Source organism: Elaeis guineensis, chromosome 4, assembly GCF_000442705.2.
Source record: "Elaeis guineensis isolate ETL-2024a chromosome 4, EG11, whole genome shotgun sequence".
Taxonomy (NCBI): Eukaryota; Viridiplantae; Streptophyta; class Magnoliopsida; order Arecales; family Arecaceae; genus Elaeis; species Elaeis guineensis.
In genome coordinates this window covers 8,898,761-8,911,796 of record NC_025996.2, presented here as the reverse complement: position 1 = coordinate 8,911,796, position 13,036 = coordinate 8,898,761, and the positions used below count along the sequence as shown (strand labels likewise).

The 13,036-nt window shown below is 36.4% G+C and overlaps 1 protein-coding gene across 2 annotated transcripts; it reads left to right on the top strand.

Annotated features, from left to right (window-relative positions):
* The first annotated feature begins 490 nt into the window (after nt 1-490).
* On the top strand, nt 491-13,036 carry LOC105044034 (cell number regulator 13). Of its 2 annotated transcripts, none has more exons than XM_010921809.4 (8): nt 491-958; nt 1,184-2,028; nt 3,750-4,147; nt 6,751-6,860; nt 9,033-9,104; nt 11,326-11,432; nt 12,501-12,594; nt 12,743-13,036. In XM_010921809.4, exons 2-8 carry the CDS (start codon nt 1,618-1,620, stop codon nt 12,793-12,795), a joined length of 1,245 nt encoding a protein of 414 aa, XP_010920111.1. In that variant the 5' UTR covers nt 491-958; nt 1,184-1,617; the 3' UTR covers nt 12,796-13,036. The 2 variants fall into 2 exon arrangements, with proteins under 2 accessions (XP_010920111.1, XP_010920112.1); XM_010921810.4 differs by having other exon boundaries at nt 1,124-2,028.

Sequence of the window (13,036 nt, the reverse complement as noted above, 5' to 3'; positions counted from 1 at the left end):
AGTTGAACATAAGGTTCATGTAATTAAAAAATATTATAAAATTTATAGACGGTCATGATTATAAAATTAAGTTGCTGGTTCAGTCCAGATTTATAGAGTTTATAAGCTAATTATAAAGAAGTACAGTACCTCCTCTTTCTTGACATCACCGTCATTTGGAGGAATTATCTGCAGCATGTTCTAATTTTCGTTGTTATTTATGATGCTGTAACTTGGGTTGAGTTACCCGGTATATATGTTAGGTCGTTTAGCAGTTATTCCCTATGTTGTAGCTCTGATTATTGGGTCATCTGCCATTTTTGGGTCTACCTAAGTTTCTACCCAAAAAAATATAGACTTTAATTAAAGAGGACAAGAAAATAGTACCCCTTCACTTAAGATTTACCGGACTTCATTATAACGGCCGCTTAGTGCCGTTGCTTCAGAGTCTATGAATAGGGCTATTTTCGTAAATAAATCGTAGAACCGGGGTCCATGAGTCGATCTCACCCCGATGGACTTCCCGCAGGTTAATTCCTTCGTCTTGTCTGCCTGCGAGCTCTGAAACCGGGGGGAGCAAAGCGGAGGAGAGCAAGCGGCATCCGTCCAACAAAACCTCAAGCCCTGAGCAATAAAAAGAAATCGGAAGCGACGGGGGAGTCTGCCCTCGCGCAATGCAATGCCTGCGGCACCCCGAAGCCAAAGCCCTCACGAGAGTGGAAGTCTAGAGAGAGAAAGAGAAGGAGAGAGATAGGGAGGGAGGCAATCTCCAAATTTAGGTAGCAAAAAGGGATTCTTGGCGGTTTTCCATGTAGGAGGAGCTTGAAGTTCTTGGAGGAGAGTGGAGGTTTTCTTCTTCTTCCTCGACCGCTTCTTCTTCGAATTCTTGGCCCGAAGCCGGAGATTTTCTTCGATTTCTGGACGAAAGGAGGGAGCAGCGGTTGATCTCGCTGGATCCTGATGATTTGTCCAAGAAACGGTTAGATTTCTCTTCTGCGGGGCAGATCTTTAGTTTCTTGATTCTTTTCGTTACAATGTGGTAGAAGCAGCGGGTTAATGGTAGTTAAGTCGTAATTCTTCGTAATCTTTGCGTGCCTTTTACTTTTAAATATCTGATAAAGATTACGAATGTGTTAATCTCCAGGACCGGTGGGATTGTTGCTAAATATTTAAGTTTTTTTTTTTTTGGGGGGGGGGGGGCAAGATTTTGGTGGTCACATCTTGAATCTTTGAAGAAGATCATTTTCTTTGATTTGAAGGCGAACAAGCTTATGTTGATGATAAAGTTGTTGGGATACTAAAAGGTCGAGTCCGAACTGGGGAAAAAGGTGGAAAAAAACCCGCCAGTTTGACTCCTTTTTCTAAAGCTCTCGAATGCTGTCGGTTGAGTTGCTCTCTGAAAAATAGCAAGAAAAAGGGCGAAAACAAGAGAGCAATAGAAGAGTTTGCATTCTTTTATCATTATTTGGAGGCAAAAATAGAAAATTCGACCCTTTTATGTCACACGATTTTGGTTTTTTTTGGGAAAGATGGACGGGTGGCTTGGAGTAGAAGCGGTGTGTGCTGCAGCTGTGGCTGTTAGGAAGCTTGGTTATTGTTAAATTCTGGTCTAAGGTCTCTTTTTGGGGTCGGTGGGAAATGGCGTCTTCTTGGGACCAGATGGGTGAGATTTCGAATGTCGCCCAGCTGACGGGCCTCGACGCCGTTCGTCTGATCGGAATGATTGTGAAGGCGGCGTCCACCGCACGGATGCACAAGAGGAACTGCAGGCACTTTGCAAAGCACTTGAAGCTGATTGGCAACCTCTTGGAGCAGCTCAAGATTTCGGAGCTCAAGAAGTATCCGGAGACTCGGGAGCCTCTGGAGCAGCTGGAGGATGCCCTGAGGCGGTCCTACATTCTTGTCAACAGCTGCCAGGACCGCAGCTATCTGTATCTTTTGGCTATGGGGTGGAACATTGTCTACCAGTTCAGGAAGGCTCAGAATGAGATTGATCGGTACCTAAGGATCGTTCCACTCATCACTCTTGTGGATAATACTAGAGTCAGGGTATGAATCGTCTAATCTTTATATTTTTCTAATTTTGTTTATTTCCAGTAATTTTTTATATTATATTTTATTATTGTTGTTATTTTAGTATAGGAATGTTCATGTATATTTGTTTGTTATGATCTATTCCTGCCACTGATATAAGCAGATGCTGAGAAGTTGATGCAAATTTGTTATTGGCCCAGTTTGGTCTGGGTCCATGTTGGTAGATTCTGTTCAGTTGTAAAACTTGGTAGTTGGTACTGGTCCTGTTAAAAAAACCATCACTTCAACATTGACTCTGTTCAACTTTGCTTTGGTTTTATGCTTGAATCAAATATATAGGTCTCTAGGATGGTGGTATAAAGCAAACTGCTCTCTGTTGTTTCGGTAAATATAAGTGAGGTAGCCCAGTGCACAAACTTTTTGTTCAGATATCACCATCATGGGTCCAGAAGTATTTGGATATTTTTACGGCTATAATGACCTAATACCTTAACAAATCTTAAACTTGGATGGCAAAACCTTGCCTTGTATTTTACAAACTCAAACCTAAGTAGGAAATGAACCGTTGTGAAGTATAGTGTGCCACCTTTGGCAAGCATCAAAACTTGAATTTGGATTTTTCATGATGATGCCATCTAACCAAGATGATGACTTAGGTAATCCAAAAAGTAGGATCTGGATTCCATCTCAACATCACTAATTTCAAGCTTTTGGGATCACTTTGCTTATGACATGAGCTAAATATCTTTAACTCCTTGATAGGCAACTAGCACATCTGTCCTAATAAATTGTTATATTGCGATGAACATGACAACTACACTGTTCCCACTTTAGCATGTTTTGTTGGTACACATTTTTGCCAATAAATAATTGACCTTTCATCGAGAACATGGCATCATTGCTAGTAAATAAATATACTATTTTCTAGCTTTAAAAAAGAAGTGACAAGTTTCTCTGAATTTTAAACTTTCTTCAACATTTCTCAAGTTTTCCTTAACTTTATGACAGCCTATTTAAGCAAATTCATAATTCCTTTTTTTTTTTTTTTGACATTTGTATTCTAAACTTCCAGTGATAATTGGCGAACCCTTACTATTCATCAAGATGCTTATTTTACTATTTTTTTTCTCATCCTTTTTTCTCTAACTCCCACAATTCTCAAAATATTTCCAAACTTTCTGATAAATTATCGCCTCAGCAAATACCAATTTTTTTTTATCATACTGGTAAGTCAACTACTGCAGTGAGCTTTGACATGGATGGCTTGCTATGCTTGCTTGTTTGGACTTTGGAGGACATGATAAGAAAAAGAACTTGCAGATAACGTTATCTAATGAACAGGAGTAAGCATGACATGTTTAATTATTTTACAATTAAATTGCAGTCCTATCATGGGTGTTCAAGCTCTCCACATAACAAAGTCATCAATAAAAAGCTACAAAAGGCCTATAGCTATGTTCTTCTCTCTCTCTCTCTCTCCCCCTCTAATTTTTTTGTGGTGATTATGATGCAGAACTTCTAATCTTTTCAGGGCAATGAATTGGACCTAATTTAATATTGATTGCTTGATCAGAAAAATGAAAGACATGCATCTGGTTATGTCAGCTAGGGAAAGAATTGTTGACTAATTGGTCAAAAGTTAATGAAAATTTGTCATCATTACAATTTTTTTTTGGGGGTTCTTGTATGGTACTTTTTTCCTAGCTTCATTTGTTTTGAATGAATGAAATTTTCAGGAAAGACTGGAGCATATTGAAAGGGATCAATGTGAATATACTTTTGATGAAGAGGACAGAAAGGTGCAAGATGCCTTATTAAACCCTGATCCTTGCAACAATCAGACAATGGTGCTGAAAAAGACTCTTTCCTGTTCTTATCCAAACTTGCCTTTTGATGAAGCCCTGCAAAAGGAAAATGAGAAGCTCCAAATGGAACTTCAAAGATCACAAAGTGACATGGATATTGGTCAATGTGAAATAATTCAGCGTTTGCTTGGAGTAACAGAAAATGTAGCATATTCTCTGCCAGAGAAAAGTGAGAAGCTCAAGGATTGCAAGAATGTGGAGTCAAATTATTCGGATATTAATATGGATGCACGGCACTCCTTTGATGGCATTGACTACATGGCATCAAGGTTGGATTCTGTTTTTTTACATGTTTAATGATAAGTGTGGTGCAATCAGTCAATATTTCTATTATGTTAGTTGATATAACAACATTGAATTTCATGCTTTCCTCTTAAATTTAGTTGCCTTAAGTTTATTCTTGTCGGTATTTTGCACAGATCATCTCCCATCATACTTTATTTAAAGAAAATTTACCTAATGTGGAAAACGGTCAATTATGGGAGGTGCAATTTCAATCATTACTTTTTTTAAGGTTTGGAATGGCATGAAGGGATGCTGGAGCATTTGGTATATTGTGTTTGATCTGAAATGTTGTATTTATGTAATTGCAGCCAGAACAGCAGGATTGGATGCCTATTACTCCATGATCATGGTTTAAGCTCTTATTTTAAAGATGGAGTTGCTCATGATGACATCAAGTTGTTATCAGTCTTGTGCTTGGTCTAAAAAACAATTGCATGATCCACCAGATTTAATGTTCCAGAAAGTAGGTAACTACTTTAAATTTTATAGGCTACATTCAGCTTCATTCTGCTTTGTGAACTGATAGAATGAGTCAGCCCTGACATGCATCTTTGCTTTAAAGCCAAGAGCATATTGTTATGTGCTAGACCCTACCCTGTTATTGGTGTTTAGGATGTCTTTTGGGCAGGAAGATTCTAACATCTTCTACAGGAAGCAAAGCCGAGGCCCTGAAATCCGCTATAGGTTCCTTTCACTTCATATAGTCATGTTGAGAATTCAGACCTGGGTACTCACACCACATTGTTGCATGAAAAGACACATCGATCTGATAGCCAAATTAATGCAAGAAAAATTTCGCATTGTCTTGTTGATCCGAGGGTTATGCGGCTGAGAAAACAATAAAGGTTTTGGTGATCAATGAGATAATTAGGTCTCCTTACTTCAGAGGAAGGATTAGGTTTGCACTTTGACAATCAAGATTTTAGAATGGTTTTAGATTGAACTCAAGGAAATCAATATAAGGTAGAGAGATCTAATGTTTAAAATAAGTGTGTATTATCATATTACAGAACTGTATAACTTGATGGATCATCACCATTCATAGAGCTATGTTGTAGCTTCACATGGGCTTCAGGGAGTTATCACCTTCAAAAATTGGATTCATGCAAAAAGAGAAAATCTCTATAACTTATTACTACAAATCTTAATTGTAGAATATGAGGACAGATGACCACGTCTGTAGGTTTCCACTGCACTGCCTACAGGAACCTTATTCAAACAATGTTTGCTTATTGATGAGAGGAAAAAGAAACTTAGTCACTCAAGGTGACCTACTTATTGATTTATGTGATAAAATTCTTATATAACTTGGCCAATAGGTTACAGGATGTGGATTCCCATGGAATACATTTCTAGAATTGTAACGAAGATGTGGATTCCCATGGAACCAATATCTAGAATTGTAACCAGTAACCACTATATTACTTTATTTTTCAAACCTCCTCGAGCTCATTGATACCTCATACACTTCTCAACGGACATAGAAGTTCACATGCTTGATTCATACTGTATGCTAGCAGCAGCTGCACTGTAATCCCCTGAAGAAGGTTGATCCTGGGATACAGTCTCATTAACTTGAAGTTCCATAATTTCCGCAACGCAGTGGTCCTCGTACATGTCTTCGCATGCCTGCTTCATTCTCGCGTGAAGAGTTGTATGGTCATCCTGTTGCATGATATGGCTGAGGAATTTTACAGGATCTTATAGGCGACTATATCTTGACACCTTTTGTCTCTTGGCTTGACACATGCTATCCTCTATTTGATATATATGATAATGATCATGTCATATGCTATCCTGGCATGAAGAGTTGTTTCCAGACCTTACATGCACGTTCATGTTGGCACGCTAAGTTTGAAAATCACGTTTTCACTTGCTCATACTCTTTGGCTGTTGTCTGAACCTCTTTTCATTCCTTTTATGATAGTGCAACTATCCTCATCAGCCTCTTTAATAATCTTTGTGGAAGTTTTTCTTAAAAGTATTGTTGTTCTTGCCATAAGTTGATTGGCCTTATTGTCTTCCCTCTTGAAGGGTTTGTTAGAAAGTTGTTTAAATTTCTGAGTAGAATGTTGAACTTGTACTCTGCTTGGAAGGTTTATCCTCCATATTTGCAGAAAGCAAACTGGGCCATAAAATTTCTATCATCAATAAATTGATTGAATGCCATATATTCTACATTATAGCTTGTTCCATCTGTTGCAATTTGTTGCTGGGACATTTTATAGATTTCAAATGTTTTGTACATAATTTTTTTTCTCATGTTGTAGAATACTTCTTACAGCCACTATGCAATTGTATAATTTATGCTTAAGTTTCAGCTGATACTGACCAAAGGTTAGGAGCGAAAAGTATCAGCTTTTTTCAGTAATGCTCATCCTTGCCCTAGAGTATACACTTTTCATGATATTACTGAATCACCTTTTCTTACGCAAGGCAGCATTATGTAAGCTTATCATTTTAATGAACGTCTGATGATTTTGTTTTTCCTGTTGAACTTTGTGTGCTGGGCAACATGCTTTTTGAAATTTTGCATAGTATATTTAGATTTTGAAAAATTCTTACACCATATTACAATTCCCTGCAGAAATGTTTCTCCAGTTTCATCTGGTCATGATTTGATCTCAAACAGAGGTTCACACAGACATGAAGATTGGCATTCAGATTTGCTTGGTTGCTGTTCAGAGCCTTATCTATGTATGCCAGTTTTATAACTGCATTTCATCATTAACTTGGACCCTAAATACATTTAATTTCTTGAATTACTAGGTATGCTTGGTAGGGATATTGGTCACTGTTTATGAACTACATTGTTTTACAAGTTGATTCACCCTTGTGGTTTCATTGTTTCTTTGTCAGTCCATTAAGTGAGTGTTAATATTTTTCTTTGGCTTTGAAAATTAAGAAATGTGCGAATATACTTTAGTAGTATGTTATCATTGTGAACGTGAGACACATGATTATGAGATAATGATTATTAAATTGGAAAAGCGGTTAAACAGCATGTTTCTTCTGGAATTTTACTAATACATTTAAAAATCTAGGTTTAAGATCTCATTGTAAACAGATTACAATGTTGATTTAAAAAAAAAATAATTCTGCATTACTGCAAGAGCAATTAGTTTGTCTTCTGGTTTGGCCTCTAATATGAGCTCCATGTTCCAAAGGATTTGCATTTGATTTGGAGTTCTAGCATTCTGTGCATGGACTTTATGACCAATGTTTTTTAGATTTGATATGTCAAGACTAATTTATTACATCTGTGTAACTCCACCATTCATTATTTTCCTGTAGACTGCAGTGGTACATCATGATGATGATGATGTAATGAGCTCTTCATCCTTATGCCACCATTTGGTGTCTTCAAACCAGCAACTGTTTAAGAAAATCAATCTATAGAAACACCAGCAATGGCCTTTTTGAAATACAATAGAAACTTGAGCACAATATTAAAGTAAATGAAACAAGTTAAAATGATAGATCAAAAAGAGGAAGATACACATGTGGAAACGTGTATGTAGCTAGATATATGTTTGGAAACATCTATGTCCTCACTGGTAAAAAGCCTTACAAGTAACAAGTTAGTGTGTGCTCATGCATGTGCATATAAAAGATCAGTGGAAGTGAGAGCATCCCAGCAAGGTAGTGATGGGGAGTAAGATGACAATCAATTCAATGTGCTTCATTTATTTCAGGCAACAATAAACTTGTTTGTCACAATGTACTGTAGTTGGTATGTCAATGACAAATCCCATGTCTGCAATCAAGCACCATAGCTAGAGAACCACCGCAATCATGTCTTCCATCGTATGACAGTTTGCTGCAGTACGTTAGTGGGTGATGCTGTCCTGTTTCTTAGCCTTTCAGAAGATGAGGGAGTTTCCAATGAAAGCACAGCAACTCAAAGGTTGTCCACATTTATTTCTTTTTGAAAAAAAACTATGCATTTGACTTTTACTCCATCTAAACATGCAAAACAAAGGTTTGGAAAATACAACATACTATAAGAAATTTGAAAGCATGGAAGTAAGATAGGTTTGAGACAACATTACAGTTTCTGATGTTGTCTGTAAGCTATGCATCGAAGTTTATAATGCTTTTGTGGTGAAGTAGTAGGGATTTGTAAAATTCATAATGCTAGTCTATTATGCTTATGAGATTTGGTTTTCTAGTCTGCTTATCTGAAACATATGTTGAATCACTTTTCTTGCCCTCACAAACATATGCATGTATGCATGCTTTTTATATTTCCATTGACATACCTTATTCTTTTTAAACGTTCGTGTTCTACTTAGGGATTAGGACCATTGGCACAGGTAAAACACTTTGTTTTTTCTTAAAAAGGTATAATAATGAATTCCAAGTCCATATTAAACAGGATGAGGCTTGTATATTATGGTTTTGCTAAAACCTTCACTTGGTGTAACACTATGCCCTTCAGGAGGGTTACCGTGAATACATCTTTGCATTATGATCACAATATGCATGACTGCATTTTTAATATATAATTTAGGCCTAGGGCCAAATGCTTCATTAACTTCTACATAATGCAACAATAGCTTTTCTGGGTGTGAGCCGGTAGCTAAGATGGTTGACAAGAATTTTGCAACCTTAATTTTTTAATAAATCCAGATTTCCATTCAAAAAGTTTATTGCTTGCTTTCAAATTCTACATTATACTCTTTGGGAAGTATTGTTATTATGTGAGATTTTTTGTTCTCTTTGTTTGATTGGCAAGTTGTGGTAAATATTTCTCATGTCAAGAAACTTATTTTCTCCTTGATGGACTTCAAATTGCTCAATAATGTTTACGCTACCTTTTCCCTCTATTCAGCATATGAAAGTTAACATAGTGTACGTGTCTTGCAGGTATGAAGACTTTGTTCTACCCTTGCGGAACATTTTCAAAAATAGCTACAGTAACCAAAAACAGACATGTTTGTACGTAAATTATTTTACTTGTCATTTTTAATATTTTCCAGGTTAAATATTTATTATGTGCTTCTTATCATTTTTATGTTTCCTTTGGAAGCCACCATTCCGAGTTACCAATTATGGATGTCTTGCCAGATATGGAAAGAGATGAATTATGCATATGTATGTTGTGTTGCATACAATTGTGCAAGGGTGTCATGTTCTTGTGACAACCTGAGATTATATTTCTTTGTAAGTTTTTGTTGTGATCTTTTTATCTCAATAACTTTAACAAAGTAAAACTATTTGCCCAAAAAGCTCACATAATTAAAATTTATTCAACTAAAATAAAAGAGATCAATTCCCTAGACCAGGATGAGGAAAGCTGTGGCCAACAATTGCAAGCAAGAAATCCATGTACTGCTGGTCTGACATTTATCCTTTTAGATGATGCAATGGGGAAATTATATGATATACCATGTGGAGATGACTAGAATATGGTTGTCCACATACGAGAATGTCTGGGGTTCCTTGGGTGACAAACAAGGTAGGAAACATGATGCTCTGGAAATGAGTTCAACATTAAATAAATGCTATGATGACTTAGCTTAACTTTGATTATGTATGTTGGAGCAAACTTATAAAGTTTGCAAAAGTAAAATATGCTTTTATATTTTTTGAATTTGATGGTTACTTTTTTTGTCCTTATGAATGTTAAGTAATATAATTTTTACTTTCAATCCTTATCATGGATGAAATGTGTTATAGTCTCATTTAGCAGCTGCTGATGGCCATAACAGAAGGGAAAATATAGAGATGAATCATTTTTGTGATCATTGGTTATGGTTACATTTTGTACTAAGCTAGTGAATATTCATGATAATCATCAAAACTAGATGTATGATGCAAAGACTAGAGAGGAGTGAAAAAAAAAGTCCAGGAAGGAAAAAAGGCTGGCAATAATCAAAGTAATAGGTTCAACATCAATGCTGTTGTTATTTGAAATTGTTATGGGGGTCAAAAAGAGAAGTTTAGCCCTACACATAATTATCTTTTTCGACATAATTCTCTCTTTCTTGGAGAGAAAAGTAGGGGAGAGCCTCAACCATCCCTGCATTAATTATCACAAAACAACTATTTAATTTTGTGTTCATTTTGAGGATCTGATCATCCATATTCACTCTAAATTTACATGAAAAACCTATTTTAAGATACTTAGTAAGTGGAAGGAACTTGTATACTGCGTGGACAGGTAGCCCCAGGTGCCTGCATAAGCAGTTTAGGAGAATGCTTGTCTTGCGAGGCAGGTTGTATGCAGGTGGAGCAGGGTGGGTCAGGTTGTGGCAGGTTGAGGGTACAAAATATGATAATAAAGATGACCATTGTCACAACAATTATGAACTCAAATCATGTTTATTCTATCAAAGATTTTGGATCATGGGTGACTAAAGCACAAGGAATGCGCACCACTCAATTATCTGTTTTAAGTTAGGATGGCTGCCAATATTTACCTAGAACAGTCAAAGCTGTAATATGTTATCAAATGAACAAATCTGCAATATCTGCATACAAAAGTAAAATATTACTCCATTATATTAAACTTTTCAGCTTTTTGTGGGTTGTATGCTGGGACTCTGATTCTCGTTTTAAAATCTTTGTCCTAACTATCAAGGAAAGCTTGCTTCAAGATAAATATTTTGTGAGTTATTATTTTGTGATGATTTTAACCAGAGTTGGTAAAAAAACAATTTTAAGCACATTGCTATATATTTATTGATGATTTAACTGCTGAATGATACATCTGATGAATGGCTGACACAAAAATAGTACAGGAAGCCGTACTTGTACTTTTTCTTCGTTGCTCCTAGCCCATGTAGATTGAAAAGATTAATGGTGCTCTAAAACTATATTCGCATCTAGGCTAGACCAATCATCATGCATGTATTTGTGGGCTGCAAATTTTTTCGTATGTTTTGCTCTCAAGAGTAATAAAGTAGTATATCTTAGAGAGGCTAACAGATCAGGAAATACTTAAGGGTTGATATGGCACAGAATCTTCCGGTTGTTTAGTTGAACATGCATAAAAAGTCTGTCAAATGACTTATTCTTAACATGATTCCTGTTGATTCTGCTTAATCTACAATGATTAATATCTAAAATGACATTTGTGCATGTTTTATGTTGCAAAATTAGAAGCAAAGTTTTATTATTATATAAATATATCAGTGATGGGATATTCTGTCATCAGCTTCTGCAGAAGCCTGCAATGACCTGATGGCATATACATTAATATTGTCATGCTGTTGTTACACCTGCTGTGTCAGGAGGAAACTTCGCAAGATGCTGAATATCACGGTAATGTACAAATGCTTCGATGACGATTTACTTTTGTAGATGGTGGATTTTGTACTATGTTTGAATTTCCTGCATACTGTTCACTGCCATATTCTTTCCTTTTTCCTGCACTATAGTGCATGTGATAAAATATCTTCAGCAGTGGAGTTCTGTTATTTGTTTCAATCATGCTGATGGTATGTTCATCCACTATTAACTAATTACATGCATATGAATCGAATGATGTCTCATCTTTCAAAATGTCTTCGAAAGGTAATATTATCTTTATCTTCAGCTGGCTTTTTAAATCTCATAAACCTTTCCCTTGTTCTGATATGTTGGAATTCTACTACAGATTTACTCAAAAGAATAATATTCTTTGTAACCATTTTTCACTGGCTCCCCCTCCCCCCCAAGCATGCATGTGCATGCACACACGCACACAAGCGCGCGCGCGCACACACACAACAAAAAAAGTCCTTAGAAAATTGTATTTCTCCATTCAGCATTATCATATTTTTCTGGCTACCAGACAACTTTGTTGAAGATTTTTTTTTTTCAAAAAAAGAAAAAACAACTTTGTTAATAATCTATATTTATGGTACCACATCAGATGATTTCTAATTTTTGAACATTCTGATGTGACACATGACCTGTACCTGGGGGCATCAATAAGCTAGTCTGTAATATTTTCAATCTATATCCTAGCATATTTGCGGGTAGGCTAATTATTTGTTGTATGTACTGAAATTGTTGATACATTTTAGACTGACCTTGGATACTAGGGATGATAAGTTCCATGCACAATGTCTTTTTGGTTGATTTTATGATTTGTGTACCTGAGATCAAAATCAAGATTTCACAAGAGTAATAGTAAAATAGTTCATGATGCGCCAATTCTTTGGTTTTACCATCAAAATGCAATCAATATCTCCAAAAAGAAAATAGTGCACTCAAGCATATCATTGCATATATTTTCACTTCTTTGAGATTTTTCCTGCCTTTGCATGCAACTTCTCGGCGAAGTTGTATTTTAAACACAATACTTTAAAACTACTAATAAAGAGAATGGTTTCCTTTGCCTGGCAGGGGGGTTTATGTGATGATTTCCTATCACACCTGATGTGCTGCTGCTGTGCACTTGTTCAAGAATGGCGTGAAGTGGAGATTCGTGGAGTTCAAGGTATGTTTTCTCCGTCTAAACTTGCTTTGGTCGTGACACCGGGCAGCATGATGTGCCGGTGTATAAGTTCTAGGGCCATAGTATTACATGCCCAGCTTCGATCATCAAAGCAAATAAATCAAAAATTTCCTATTCAACGTTCTTGCAGGTACAGAGAAGAAAAAAACAAGCCCACCACCTTCTCAATACATGGAATCTTAGCTGGCAACTGGGACTAGAAGTTCAGTTTGTGTTGTATAGTCAATACCCTTTTGATTGCCAAGTTTATCATGAGCAGTACCAGTAATATAAAGTTATGTCTTGCTGTCTGTTGTACTCGGTATTTCTTGGTATTCTTCTCTGCTACAGTGCTCTGTATCATAGACCTGCTTTTGTGGTATGGCATTGTCTATTTGACCTATTCAAAAAGAAGAAACAGTTTCCAGATGCATAATGCCCTCAA